Below are 15,931 nucleotides of genomic sequence, written 5' to 3' on the forward strand. Positions count from 1 at the left end.
GGCTTGAGCCACCGCGCCCGGCCCTTAAAATTCTTGTAGTAATTCTTTTAAAAAACCTCAACTGTGGTGAAATATACGTAATATGAAATTTAGCATCTTAAATATAGATAAGTATATTCATTATGCAACCATCTCCAGCTTTTATCTTGCAAAACTGAAACTCTATACTCACTTAACAGTAACCTCTCATTTTCCCTTCCTGCTACTAATTGTTTTTATTTTACAAATGTTTGTCTGTGACAAATTGGAAACAAGAAAGTGCTCCTTCACTACAGAAAATTTTAAAAGCAGTGTCCTAAAGCTGTCAGTTTATTATTAGTAAAAAGCATTTTAAACACATACTTGGCTTGCAGATTAAACTCTAAAGCTGTACACAAAAAACTGAAGTCCCGGGAGAACAAATATACCTCATTAGTGTCCTGGCTGATTTTTCATCACTTCGAACTAGATACAATTAGATTGTGTATTTTTAAAGCAATTTTTTCTAACCATAACTTCCTATTTAAGCATGTCAATCAAAGTTTCCTCATTGCTTCCCATAAAGAAAGGCATGAATTACTTTTTCCTGACCTCTTCCATTCTTCTATATTCTAGTTCTGGCTGAAGGAACCTGCTCATAGCCAACATGAACAGGTAATTTTTTTTTGTTTTTTAAAAAAAGCTTTACTAAAGGTTTACAGTTTAACAAGCCTTCTGACAGCTACTCAGTCTTACCACTTCATCTGTTACTGTTCTAAAACTATTTGGCTTTGTAGATGGAATTTCTCTTAAAGAGATTAACCTACTAATTTTAGTTCAGTGGAATATGTTCTTCCCAAATTGATAGTTTTAAGTAAAAAAATGCATAGGAATCATATGTACAAATATCATAAGTGGACTGTCAGATTACTATCCAACAAAATATCCTGGGGATTTGAGATTTTGTTTTCAGGAAAAAGCTTTAAGCAACACAGAAACATATTGTATAATAGTTTTATTTTTGTCATTTTACTATTTTTACATTTTATGCACAAATATTTTTTTATCTGCGTAAAAATAGAAAATAACTGTTTTATGTAAAATTACAAAACAAAACCACAAAGAAATACATAATTGTTATTATGACAGTATAAGTGTCGTTGTTATTTAAAGAGTAAAAATGTATGCAAAAGTCCTCCTCCCTTTTACAAAAGATTGAGAATTTTTTTTTTCCTGGCAGCAAGTGAAATACCGAAGTATCAGTATTTTTACACCCTTTAGATCTGAAGACATTAAGTTAGTCACAGGTTTGTTTTTGCAATTATGAATTTTAAAACATTTTTGTGCTATTTCAAGTTCTTTCTTAAAGGCAGTAGCATAAAATGATGAATATGAAAAACATCAGACCTCACAAAAATATTTGGTGGTACAATTCCAAAAATATTTGGTGGTACAATTCTTTTTGTATCATACTTGAGTATCACCATTAATCAGGGGAGAAAACTAAACAGTTTTTCCTAATTAAATGACATAGACTGATACAAAAATGAATGCGATCAATTTATCTGAAGATGAGACCACACATGGCAATTCTGCCTAATTTGTTTGATTTTCTGATATCAACACAAATATTTAGACTTTAGGCTAGTGAGATATGTATGAAAGTTGGCTCAATAAAAACTTTATATGAAAAACAAGTTTTAAAACATAAATGAACATTTCTTTTACTTATATTCTTGTACTTTTAAGGTACAAATGACCACTAATAATTCTTTCTTCCTTTGCATATACTGTAAATTCTATGAAAAATTCATATACAAAAATGAAAATGAATAGCATGAATTTTATTTTCTTTCTCAATATGTTATCTTTTAATAGAAGAAAAGACTACCTGGCTTTCTGATAACTGTAACCTCAGTAAGTAAAACAAATATTTTACAAACAATTTGAGGCAAAGTAATGAGTTTCTTGGATCAACTGGAGAAATTAGTCATATTACTTACCTACGTCGTCATGCATAAATGATGGTAAGAAAAAGCATCTGATCATGTATGAGCACTGTCTCTGTTCAAATTATGATGAGAAATAAAATGAAAATTGCCAAAGAAAATGAATAAAATATGATTTTAAAAAAAAAGCATATGGGAATTGCATAGATGAGAAAAAAATTTTCATTCTAGGGATCTAAAACAAATGCGTTTCTAACTTTAACAACATACACACACAGATATAATTGAGACATGTCTGTCATGTTGGCTAAAATTTTAATATATGTCTCCCGAAAAGCATTTTAAATATGAAAGCCAAGATTCTTAAGCTCTTGATGATATACCAGAAGGGTATACTTTATTGCTTTTTTAAAACTACAAGCAACTTGTCAGCTCCCTAGGCTGTAAGAGGATGTTACAAAACTTTCTAGCTGTCTATTTGTTATCTGAAGCTAGAGCTTCTGTATATTATTTCATATTGTTATTTTACTGATATTCTTACAACCACAGTGCCCAAATTGTACTAATAATTTGTCCATATATTCTCTTTCAAAAAAGTAAAAATGGAAATACTCTGCTCAGATACCCACTGCAGAAAGGATTTAATATAAATGAATTAAATGTTGTAGAAAAATTATGCTTTAAGATTACCAGAGAAAGAGATCAAAGATCCCTCCTCTCTCTCTCCCCTCTTCCTTAACCTTAAGATCCCTGCCTCTTAAGATTCATTCCAAACCACTACCAGAATTGCTAACAATGCCATCTTGCCTGTATCATCATCTCCCTTTCTCCTAGTTAAGTCAAAAGCGTTACTGAGCTCTTAAGAAGCTTTTTAAGGGGACAGATTTAAAAAAAACAATAAAGGAGATGGTACTTAAATATTTGAGAATCAACATTCTCAAATCTGTAAGAGGATTAATTATTGTATGAGACTGGCACATAGCCAGTCTCATATAATAATTCGTGCTTAATATCTTAAATGAGACATTTCTAGCCATTTTTGTTTAGTGTTAGCTTGTATAAGGAATGTCATATATGCAGTAATTAGAAATCTTAAAATGAGTTATTTAATAACTTCTGCATGTCTTCATGTATAATATAAAATGATCAACTGAATATGTATATAGACATGTATACACACATATATTCAAAAGAAAAGTAGAAAAGTATTGTTTTAAAGAGAAGACTGCCTATAACAGAGGTCAAATTTTCCTTTTAAAACTATTTGCAAGTAATTTACTAATGCCTTGAAAGGTAAAGTACTGCTGACTGATTTAAAGTCTTCATTTTATCAGAAACACAGAAATATAAGCTGCTTTGCATAATAATCTGGCACTATAGGGTAATTTAAAAAAAAAAAAAAAAAAAAAGGACGCCATAACAAACCAAACCAAACCTTTATTTTTGGGTTCAGGTATACCTTTTCAGTTTTTTAAATCTCTGACAGGAAAAACAGAGATCATTTTATAATTTCTGTAACAGCTGGTTTATTAGAATTAAATGCCTCTCTCAAAATAATTTAAATTCTTGGTCTGACATGAATAATCTATTCAGAAAATCCTTAAAACTGGCTTGAGTTAATAAGCCAGATTTAAACCTCGATCTCCTCCTTCAGCACTGCTCTTCTGCCAGTCAAATTCTTACTGTCCTTTGCTTGCAAATATATAAATAACCTGATAGTTTAGTAATTTATTAATATAATTTTATTCGCTATGAACATTTTAGCTCTGCTTGATTAGATGAAACAGGCACATGCTTTAGCTGAGAAATTCCATTTTCTGGTTCTAGGTAAAGCAACATCTAAAGCAGCAGAGAGGGGAAACAGTTATATTTTCAAAAATAGTTAAGCCAGACTGTTTCCTGGAGATACTTCATTTATTTTTCATTTTCAGATACTACTGGCTATTTTTGGTAGGGCTACACATTAATACTGACCAGTTTAGCTTTCCTGACTGTTAACAAACTATTCCACAATGAACCTGCCTTCACGCTGCAGACACTGTGGAGATAATTTAACATACACATATTCTAAAATATATGCTTAAAGTAAAAAGATCCAAATTCACAAGAGTATGAAATATTTATAAAAAAAAATCATGCATCAGATTGTACAGTCTAGAAATAAAAGAAGATTCAAATTTGATAATAAAGGTAAGAGCTATACTTGCTCTAAACATTTTAAGAAAGACTGTGGAGTCCCAGAACGTACTGGGGCTCAGTTATCCTTTTCTGTTTGCAGAGAAGCAGTAGCCAGAGCTACTGCTGTGACTGGCTGGGCAATTCCATGGAGCTGCATCTTTGCAAGTTTCTTCTGTTCACACTCTGTGACCAAACGGTTCAACTCTGCTGCACTGTATCCAATAAGAGTCTTCAAGTCACAGACAAACTTGTACACAAATCTCTTTCCTTGAACCTTACAAATCATGTCCCCATCATAATAATATCTTTAAAAAGAGAAAAAAAATTAGACGTCATAAAAAAATAAATAATTCAGATTTCTTACAATAGTTTACAGACTAGTCCATAAGCAGAAGCCTAGTAGAATACTGCATCCTCCACAATGGCAATTGATATTGAAGTTATATAGAATATTTAATGCTACCATCAAAGGAAACATCCAAACATTATTTACTAAAATTTCAATGCTCAGTACTCCAAAAACTCTGCGCATTCAACTTTCAAAACATATTTCCAACAATTAGGATAACACATTGATTTAAAAATAATTCTTAAACAAAATAAAAACTTTGAGAGCAGCAGTAGAGCCTAAGAACAAGAGCACTGGAGTAAGAAAGCCAAGATTGAAAACCTAACACTTTTGAGACCACAGGAGTCGTATTTCCCAGGGCAGGCAGACTGCAAAGGCCTTATTTTAAAATTGCAATGCTCACTGACAAAGGGCTATTACAAAAGGAACAACTATTTGCAAAAACTATTTGCAAAAGTACCAGTGATATAAACTTATCACATTTATATCAAGGATAAAAGTCACTTGGCTTAATCAAGAATCTATTAATTAAAAGACTAACTTACATACAGGAAATTGGGAAATTTCTATATTAATATGTAAGATTATACATAAAAGGAAAATGGAAAAGGAAAGAGGTTTTATAATCTAGGAGGAAAATGGAGTTGGCATAATCACATTTCGTGGTAAGAGGTGATAAAAAGAAACAAAGATCCACACACAAATTTGAATTTTACTTAATACTTCCTTTGATCTAGTAGATGCATCACAACTGTAAATAGTAGCATTCATTCCACTTGTTCCCTCCCTAAAATGAAGAAAGTAGAGAGATACACAATACCTATATTTCATGGATATGATTTCTTTTCTTCCCTCTTTTTTTTGAACTTGTATTTTTTTAACCTTTTTAATTGTGAGCTATATCACATAAACAAAAGGACACAGAAGTGAACAGCTCAGTGATTAATTACAAAGTGAACATTCATTCACCTGTTAAGTATCACTCAGGTCAAGAAACAGAACACTGCCAGCACCTAGAATCCCCTTTATGTCCCCTCCTAATCATTCCCCAAATCCTGGCTCTAAAAGGTAAGTACAAGCCTGTTTCATGATAGTAATTTCCTTGCTTGTCTTTGTATTTTTGTCACCCAAACATGCATCCCTAAATACTGGAATTTACTTTGCCTGTTTTTTTAAATTTTACTAAATAAATGTAATCATACAGATTTGGTCGTTTGGGTCTGGATTCTGTCACTGAACATTATGCTTGTGAGGTTCACTGATGTCATTTGTAGCAGAAACTCGGTTTTCAAGAATGCAAGGTATTCTTGTATGAATATATCATCATAACTGATTGATTTATTCACTCTACTGTTGATAGACATATGGGTTGTTTCTGGGGTTTGGATGTTATAAACAATCTGCTATGAACGTGTATGAGCACACAAGTACACTTCTGTTTGATATATACGAAACAATTGCTTAGGGGAGCAACTGCTGAGTTACAGGTTACAATTTACATTCCTATCAAAAGGATAGAAGCATTCCCATTGCTCCATATCCTCAACAGGCTTGGTTCTGGCAATCTTTTAAATTGTAGCCATTCTAGGGGGTGTGTTGTGCCATTTAATTATGGTTTTCAATTGCATTACTCAGAATACCAAAGAGGCAGTACACCTTTGCATATAGTCATTGGCCATTTGGATAATCTCTAGCCTGAGGTGTCTATTCAAGTCTCTTGCCCATTAAAAAGCCGATTTGTAAGAATTCTTTAGATATTCTAGATACTTCTGTCAGACATGTGTGGCTCTCTTAAAGAGGCTTTCAACAACCAAAAGTTCCTAATTTAAATAAAGTCCAATTTATTGATCTTTTCCTTTAGAATTAAATCTTTCTGATTCTGTTTAAATGTCTCCCTACCACCACAAGTTATGAAAGTATCTCCAGATGCTTTTCTATTTTACTTTTTACACATGTAGAGCTACAAACTACATGGAATTGATTTTTGTCAACTTTTACTTTTCCCCTGGAGATGGACAGTAAATTATTCCCAGCAATGAAGACTGAAAGCAGGTATTTTCCTCATATGTTTTCTCCCCACTGCCATTTCTTTAAATCAAATTCGTATGTACTGCTGATTCTATTTTGGTTCCCTATTCTACTGTATGTCCTGTTTGTCCTGAGCAAATAGCGTAACTGTCTTATTACTGTAAATTTAGAGTCAGTCTCAATATGCTGTGGGATAAGTCTTTCCACTTTGCTAATTTTCAGGTGTCCTGACTACCATGGTACGTTCTAGTCCCACGTGAATTTTACAATTATCTTTCTGAGTTCTATGAAAAAACTTAGAGCTTTCAAATCAAAATTCAGTGCTGCACTGAACCTTAGATCAATCTGGGGAGAACTACATCTTAATTATTAATTCTAACAATTTACCTGTAATTTTGAGGGGACTTGTATGTACACAATCTGTATCAACTTTCAAAAATGGCAGCTCTAATTCTGATTATATACAAAAAATCTTTAGCCAGTTTGCAATGTGTTTGAGACTGAATGACAAATGATAAGCATACTGAAAACTAAACATTTGAGTTACTTATGAACTCTGAGGAACAACAGGTCATTCAGGAAAAGAAAAATAATCATGGTCAACTATGTTATAGTAGTTACATGGCCATAATACTGTAACAGTAACACTGGCTGAACCAAAATTTCCCTATAGTTTCATGGGAATTGAGATGAAGGGATGGAAAGGGGAAAGGAGAGAGAGAGAGAGAAAAAGAGAGCGAGTGAGAGAGTGTGTGTGTGTGTGTAAGCTAAATCACAATCTTTCAGTGTGAAAATGGCCACGTGAAATATGAAGCAGTAAACGCATGCTATTTAGAAAAACTGGTAAACTGCAGAACTACTTTACTATATTCACTCTCTCAAAAAATCAGACATAATTCCATGATATCCTTATATATCCGTCTTCTCAGATACTAATTTGTACCTACTGAATTTCCATCATTGTAGTAGGCATAATTTCGGATAATTTCTGTTGAAAAACTTCATACTACTTATGGAAAATCTGTATTGACGTAAAGGTTGGATATCCAGATTTAGGCAGATTGTATAGAAAATGGGTATTTTGCATTTAATTGTAAAAACACAGGACAGTATCTACTTACTCATTAAAAATTAACAATTCACTATGCAAATAATAAAAACCTCAAAAATAAAACATGTTGTTTTTGGACACAGTATTATATGCTTTCAAATCAGATAAAAATAATTTAAAAAAAAATACTGTACCTCAAACTTATTAAGATCTTTTTAAAAGTTTTTAATATCATTACATTACAATGCTTACATCTAGAATAAGAAGCTATTTTTTAGAAAGGCCTAATAACAGAAAAAAAAAGTAATAAAGGCTTACCTTAATGCACGACTGAGTTTCTCATAGTTCATCGTAGGCTTATTTTTACGTTGTCCCCATTTTTGTGCAACCAGTTCAGGCTGGTTTAGCTTAAATTCACCTTCATCACCAACCCAAGAAATACAGTCTCGAGCATCCTTATCAGTAAGAAGTTCTAGCAAAAACTGCCATAGTTGGATTTGGCCATTGTTTCCTAAATTGGTAAGAGGAACAAAGCATTGGCTATAGTGTTACAGATATGCCCAAGGCAAAGGCAACAAACTGGTCCCTTGGTTGAAATCTTAGCTGTGGCAAAAACAAGTTTTGTTTTTCTAGAAGTGCTGTCTAAATATTGCCAGAGGGATGGTCCAAACTCACATTTTTCATACAGTGAAATAAAACAAAATATACCCAATTAGATACATTTTATAAATATGAGAAAATACAAAAATACCTGTTCTGTTCCCAGGTGAGCTTCTGTCTTCTCCTGAAATCCTTGGAGCTCTTTGTACTTTAGCTGCCTTTGTACTACTATTTATAACTTTAATGGTAGTCGGTGTAGCAGATTGCACTGATGCTGGAATAATTTGCACAGCTGCAAAGACAGATAAGGGGAATTTTTTCTTTCAATACAAGCAGAAAAAAAAAAAAATTAAAGACATCAGTTTAATACCCTGCAAATAACCCCAAGAAAGGACTTCACTACAGAAAGCCTCAACCCATAGTTTCAAACAAAATCACGAAAAAGTTCAGAGGGTTAAGTATGATGTTTGCATTACAGTTTGTGCATCTTAACTTAGTAAGAGCTAGTATCCTTATTTAGAAATAACTTAGTGGTGCACACACATTAGACAAAGAGTATTTAAACATGTTTTAAAACATTTGTTCATAAAAACAGTTTGTCAAATATTGTAGAATATGTGGACAAATGAGAATTCACACCAGCACTTTGAGACGCTGGCAATACCTGAAATAAGGCTGAAAGGATGGAAACCCTATGACACTAACTTCTCACATATGTTCTTACAAATATTCACTGAATGATGTTCACAGCATTTAAAAAATACTACACAGCAGTGAAAATGAATAAAGCGGCTGCAAGTATTAACGTAGGTAATTCTCAAATGATAAAAGTTATAAAGGAGTATGTACAATGTATTATCATTTTACAGAAAATGTTTAAACATGTGCAAAACAATGCTATACAGTATTTATGGTTACAAAGTTGGTAAAAATATATGCAGAGAGTAATAAACATAAAATTCAAGATAATCAACTCTCTGGTAGGAGAGAGGAAAATAAAATCAACAGGTAAATTTGGTATATAAAATTTTATTTTTTATCATGTACACAGGTGCTATACTTTGTGTATCTCAAATTCCTCATTAAAAATTGCGGCTGGTTGGCAGGATATTGTGGCATGTGTATTCGTATCTCCGGTAAAATATGGTCAAAAGCTTATGGTGTAACCAGAAAAGAAAGATCTGTGCTGAAAAGAGAAAAAAGAATGCCCCAAAGGAGCTCAGCAGGCTTAAAAGTATTCTCAAACTAGACAGTAATGTTTTCATGAAAGATGTTTAAGAGACAGCAACTGTGGTGGTAACCAAATCCAAACATGCCAAGAGAAAATGCAGTATGAGGTAAAACATGGAAAAGATGACATGAAAATGCAGACTGATATTAAGAAAAACAAAAAGATTCTTCTAAACAAGCATGTACAGTACCCAATATGGATGAACCAAAGGTGAAGAAAAAGGCTGAAGGCAAAGTGACAGAAAAAAAAAAGGGAAAAGCCAAGCAAAAGTGAAGGTGGTGAAGGGTTTGGCCTGGTAAACTCTTAAAACCTTGGAAAATGCCAGATGGCACAGATGATCAATTGGAATGCATACAAATGTGTACTTTGACTGCAATTTCTACCAAATGAAAACTATTTGTTTTCCTATTTTAACTTGGCCCTTTTCTTCATTTCAAACACAGTATAACTCCTCAAGTTTGTTTTGGAAGCTTGAATAAAGTATTTTCTTTGTTGTATCCAAGCCATATTGATATTTTAATTGGATGCTACCCAATATCCAGTTATTATCAGGCATAAAAGTTCTGTTAGGTATGAATGAGGTTAGCATTGTTTTTATGACTTGGTAATTAACAGTCAGTAAAGATGAAACAAATGTCTTAACAAATTTTAGTGAACACAGATATGAAAAAAGCTGTTATCATTTAAAAACACAACAGTAGTGGAGCTTATAAAGTACTTGTGTAGAACTTGGATTCCACAGAATAAAAGATATTTTGTGTGTAGAAAAAAAATTAATTTTCCTTTTTACTACCTTGCAGTATCAAATATTTCTTATTAATAAAAATATTATAGGTAAGAATACTCACGTTGATCAATTGTAACTATTTCATTCATCTGTTGTTCCTGACTTGCCAATACATCTGAAGAAAATACAAAAATCTGTTTTTATTTAAAACCAAAAATACAAAAACCCCACTCTAATAAAACTCAATAAACATGATTCTTTTAAAAAGAACTCCACAATTAAAACCAAAACACTGAAAAACTGAAACTTATTGGCATAAAAACCTTAAAAATATTTGATAGTCACTTTATAAGGAAAAGATACCTTTAAGAGAAGTAACACAGGAAAAAGCTCCAATGTAAGTTTTAGTGTTCAGTAAAGTTCTGCAGAACATTGTTTTCTAAATGTAAATATTTGTATCTAAATCTGTATAAAACCATGTAAAAATATGGAAATCTTCAAGATCAGATTAAATATAAAATATACACTAAAATGAAGTTATTTAGATATATATCTCCACCAAAAAGGCCTCCTTCCCATTATCTGTTTGTTATAACATCTTTTGACTAAAGCTGCTTAACCTTTATAATGCTTCTACTTAAAGATAGCAAATTTTCAATACAATTGTAGTGGTCCTAAATGTCTGAATTAAACTAAATAATTTAATGTCTAAAAATACAGCTCCCAACATAAAAATATTATAAGGTCCTAAGATAAGCCTTTACAGAACAATTCATTACTTATCTGTTGCTATTGTCTACTTAAATGTTATTCTTTACCTCTCACAAGAATTGCACATCCCAGTCTCTATTACTTCAGCCTACTTTGTGCCCATCATAAATTGCATGCCTCTCTCTTGAAACTGAAACTATACCCTCCAGCAATCATTCTGGGTACTGAGGCCTGGGCTCTCAAGAGGACTCTGCTAAGGGTGCCTTGCCAGGATCCAGTTCCAGACACACAGCTGGAAAAGGTTAGGGAAGTAAAAAGAGGTCTGAATCCTATCAGATGGGAGCTTTGAGGGTCCAAAGACTGGGGACTTAAAACAATTATATGACACTGGTTTCAGACAGATCTGGATTCAGTTCTTAGTTCTGACTATATGACTTTGGTAAAATTACCAACCTTTTTCAACATTAACTTCCTCATGTTTAAATTAAACACCTATACTTATCGCCTCATGAGGTTATTGTCAGGATTAAAGGAACATGTTTTTAAGAAGCACAGAGCACTAAACAGTTACTTTTTCAGTCAACTGACCACCTCACTGTTTTATCCAGACTCCTAGTTCTAAGCATTCTTCTCCAGAACTGTGGTCTTTCTTGATTAAAAAACAAAAACAAAAAACACCTTATATTTGCGGTAAAATTTCTCAGAATTTTATAAAAGTTCCTCAAAGACGCAGAGTGCTACTGAAATTGAAACTTTCATTTGAGGCTAAAGGAACCTCGCCTCAAAGGAGGCAAATGAAAGCATCACCAGTCACACAGCACAGGCGTGATCAACTTGTAAAATCACCTTCTAAGTCCTAATTCTCATATTGGAGTTTGGTCTGTTTCCTTAGAAGGCAGACCACGGGAGGAAAAAAAAAGACTGGTCCAAGATCAATCTCTTCAGAGAATAAGCACTCTGAATATCATATTCCTCCCTGGAGCCCCCAAATCCATGCTGCTATGCACAAAGGAAGCAGTCTTGAGAGGCAAAGTCCTGGTGCATACGGAGCCATTTTATGAAGAAACATTAGACGCTACGGGAATAAAACAATTATTTTTTCTAAAGAAACCCTTAGCAAACTGAGACCTTTCTTTGCCTTTGGTGACAGAAGACAGATATTCGCACCGAGAAGGACATCGTGGAACTGGTAGTACTGGAACATTTCCTAATTATCCTCCCCATGGACAGCAGGACTTGGATGAAGTTTCAATATAAGGGGGACTGCAGGCAGGTGGTGGCTCAGGTGAATAATCTAATACAAATATCTGAAGAAGGAGCCCTACCTCTTCCATACTACTGCTTCTTGAGAGATCATTGAGGATGGATAGTAGAGGCTGGGTTATTATCAAACAGTTCTGTCCCAGCATCAGTGCCTTTTACAGATATGCTGCACACTTCTCTCTATAGGAGGGACCAGAGTACAGCAGTGTGTTCAAGAAACCCTGTTCTGAGAAGTCAGACTTGTTAATTCTAGAAAGTCTGTTAGAAATACGCTTACACATCATCCTGCCCATCTCCCAATTCTGAACTGAGCACTAGATTTCCAAGCCAGATGGGATTTCCCTGCCCGGGCAGAGTGAAGAACCATGGCTGGATCACCAAGAAATTCTTTGAGACACTCATCTAGGCTATGGGACTTTGTTGCTTTAAAAGACAAAGCAACAGTTCCAGAACAGAGCTTTTCTGAGGAAGGCTCATTCAACTGCATGGAAATGAAAAGATATACAAGACACCTTTGACTTCTGTTCTAGGAAGTTTGAGTAGCAATAAAGGAACCAAAAAGAGACAGCCACAACAAAGAGCTGACCTGAGAGAATGGGAAAATGTGGGTTTGGGAAAAATGAAACGATCACTATACACTATCCTTGCTGTATTCTTGAGAATTCTTACAAGAAAGTGTTTCAATAAACATGACTCACATGTTTCACAATTCAGAATTTACCTTATTCATTTCAAAACCTCTGCAGGGAAGGAAATCTGTGAAACCAAGGACAAAGCTTCAACCAGGACATTCAACTTATTTATCTAATAAGAACTGAAACAGGAAATAAATGCTACAAATACAATGAATGTACTGTCTTTTAGTATCATACTTTTTTTTTCTTTTTGAGACACAGTCTTGCTCTGTCACCAGGCGCCAGGCTGAAGTGCAGTGGCGCAATCTTGACCTACTGCAATCTCTGCCTCCTGGGTTCAAGCAATTCTCCTGCCTCAGCCTCCTGAGTAGCTGGGACTACAGGCGCACACCACCACGCCCAGCTAATTTTTGTATTTTTTAGTAGAGATGGGGTTTCATCATGTTGGCCAGGATTGTCTCGATCTCTTGACCTCATGATCCGCCTGCCTTGGACTCCCAAAGTGCTGGAATTACAGGCGTGAGCCACTGCGCCTGGCCAGTATCATAGATACTTTAAAAAAAACCTGAGAGAATCCTTATGAAAGTAAAATTATAGATATAAACAATGAAGAAATGCCTCTCTCCAGAGCTCATTTCTTATTCACCAGCAGAGAAAGCACTTTGAACTCCTGACCTCAAGTGATCCTCCCACCCCAGACTCCCAAAGTGCTGGGATTACAGGAGTAAGCCACTGCATCTGAGCAAAAAGATCACCTTGAATGAAAATTGCAAGCATTAAATCAATGTGGAAAATCCCTCAACCACAGCTCTCCCCTTATTGGGTATATAATAGAACAAAATGCTACCGATAACATTTTCATCCACAACTGATAGAAAAGCAACGTCAGAGTTTGTCGTATTCATGGGTTCTAAAAAATATGTGGGTCTGGCTAGCATTTCTGATATGCAAAACTGTCAAGGAATGGGTTGCTTTCAGTGTCTTAACAGTTACTGAAATATAAGATGGATTGAAATTCAAGCAGAAATAATTTACATTTGCGCTCTTGTTTTCTTAAACAGCCAAGTAGTTTCCAATTCCCCTCCCCCCCTTTTTTCAATTGAGATGGAGTCTTGCTCTGTCACCCATGGTGGAGTGCAGTGGCACGACCTCGGATCACTATGACCTCTGCCCTTCAGGTTCAGGCGATCCTTTCGCCTCAGCCTCCCAAGTAGCTGGGACCACAGACATGTACCACCTTGCCCAGCTATTTTTTGTGTTTTTAGTAGAGACGGGGTTTCACCATGTTGGCCAGGCTGGTCTTAAACTTCTGGCCTCAAGTGATCTGCCTGCCTTATCTTCCCAAAGTGCTGATCCAATTTCTTTACATGGTCACTTAATTATAATAATGTCTGAAGCTTTGTAAGTTATAAATGGAAACACTTATAACCAGTGGTTTCCAATTCAACAAAGTGGTTACACACACTTCCCTCTCGCTTGACTCTATTCAGTTAATAGTAAAGACTTGAAAAAAGACTTAATCTCATCAGTAATGAAGAGAATGCGAAGGAAGCCACCTGTAAACAAACAATCTTAAGTTTCTAGATGAGCTGTAAATGTAAGACCTGATCAAAAGGAAGGCAACAAATAGAATACATGAAGAGGGCTAAGTGTAGGGCACAGCATCTGATTTAAGAAATTGAATTCTAATGTTAGCCTGAGCTTGAATCCTGGCTCTGCCACTTCCTAGCTGTGACTTTGTGAGGTTCTCAAAGCCTCACTTTTCTATCTAAAAAATAAGGAAAGTAATGATTTGTGGCATTACCATAGGAATTAAATGAGATAACATATAGAGCTTTCAGCATAGCATTATACAGTAAATAAATGTTATTACTGCTTATTATTTTTATCATCAGTAAACAGTTAAGATGAAAACAAAGTTATAAGGAAATAAAATTATGCTTAAATTACAATGTAAATAAATAACTATAATTTCATACATTTTCGGAGAAGTTCCAGATGACTCCAGAGAATTTCTCCCCGAGGAACCCGCTGAAAAAAATCTTCTTGGTTAAGACTACATAATTCTCTTCCAGAAATGTTGAGTGTGGTGAGGTCTATATCGGTCATGCTGAATTCCTTCATTACCCAAACCACCCAATGCAGGACTTGGTCTGTGGACCACTGTATGGGATCTAGAGAGAAAAATATTAACTTTAGCTTAGTTCCATTTTAGATGCTATATAAATTTACAGTTAACTTGTCAATATACATACATATGTTTTCTTTCCTCAAATAAGTGAGGTAAATGTATATGAAGAAAAAAACATTATGCTGTAATTTTCTTCTCAGTTCCTTTTCAATTTCTTAATCTAAATTTCTGATGGAGTCACTTGGTTCAACCTCAGTTGGAACTGTATCAAGAAAAACAAAGTGCAAAATTGCTCTCCAGTGGGCCAAATGAAAGAATAAAACATGAGATTATTCTGGAGAGAATGAAGTAAATTATCCAAGTTTAAAAAAATTTGCAGTTGCATTGAAAAAAAATCAAAAGGGGATTCTAGGAAGTTAGCTTTATTCTCCAAAATATGAACCAGATCCTCTTTCCTCCCTCATGAGGTTGCTCACTGCAACCTCTGCCTCCCAGGTTCAAGAGACTCTTGTGCCTCAGCCTCCCAAGTAGCTGGAATTACAGGCATATGCCACCACGCCCAGCTAATTTTTATATTTTCAGTAGAGACAGCGATTCACCATGTTGGCCAGGCTGGTCTCAAACTCCTGGCCTCAAGAGACCCACCTGCCTTGGCCATGAGTCACTGTGCCTGGCCTAAAGCGACTAATTATTAAATGTGAAAAGATGAGCAAAAATAATTAGATATTTGAGAGAGATTAAAAACAAAACAAACAAAAACCACAAGAAAAACAGAATCCAGAAGAAACAAATACTGCAGTAAAACTTTTTTAAAGTTAAAAAAAATATATATATAATCAATAGACTCAGAGGAGGAGGAGAAAACATGATTGGCAATATAAGATCAGAATGCTACAGAAAGGAACAAAAATAAAGAGCCCTTGTAAATTAAAATTAAAAATCAGGTTATATTATAAAGACAAGAAAATCTGGCACCAAGTAGTGCAGATAGGTAAGATGAAAAATAAGAAGAAAGATGCTGCAGATCAATCCAAGAGATTCAACAGGAATTCCAGAAAAAAGAACACAGAGGCAATTATCAAAATAATGCAGTAAGAGCATCCAGAACTGAAGGCTACAA

General features: G+C 34.4%; 1 protein-coding gene and 1 pseudogene across 2 annotated transcripts in view; one reads left to right on the plus strand and one right to left on the minus strand.

Annotated features, from left to right (window-relative positions):
- Positions 1-962: 962 nt before the first annotated feature.
- The window catches only part of GABPA (GA binding protein transcription factor subunit alpha), a 35,258-nt gene continuing 20,289 nt past the window's right edge, over positions 963-15,931 (minus strand). Inside the window, exons 6-10 of one of the 2 annotated variants that reach the window (XM_032277114.1) lie at positions 14,660-14,854; positions 10,193-10,246; positions 8,265-8,405; positions 7,832-8,024; positions 963-4,390 (exon numbers count right to left, since the gene is read on the minus strand). In XM_032277114.1, the coding sequence (XP_032133005.1) occupies positions 4,162-4,390; positions 7,832-8,024; positions 8,265-8,405; positions 10,193-10,246; positions 14,660-14,854 (812 nt within the window). In that variant the 3' untranslated portion in view covers positions 963-4,161. The remainder of the gene's footprint in view (positions 4,391-7,831; positions 8,025-8,264; positions 8,406-10,192; positions 10,247-14,659; positions 14,855-15,931) is intronic. The other variant, XM_032277113.1, reaches the window with a different exon arrangement.
- LOC116550929 lies at positions 9,245-9,643 on the plus strand (annotated as a pseudogene).

Source organism: Sapajus apella, unplaced genomic scaffold (genome assembly GCF_009761245.1).
Source record: "Sapajus apella isolate SASKATOON/1434 unplaced genomic scaffold, GSC_monkey_1.0 scaffold8, whole genome shotgun sequence".
Lineage (NCBI taxonomy): Eukaryota > Metazoa > Chordata > Mammalia > Primates > Cebidae > Sapajus > Sapajus apella.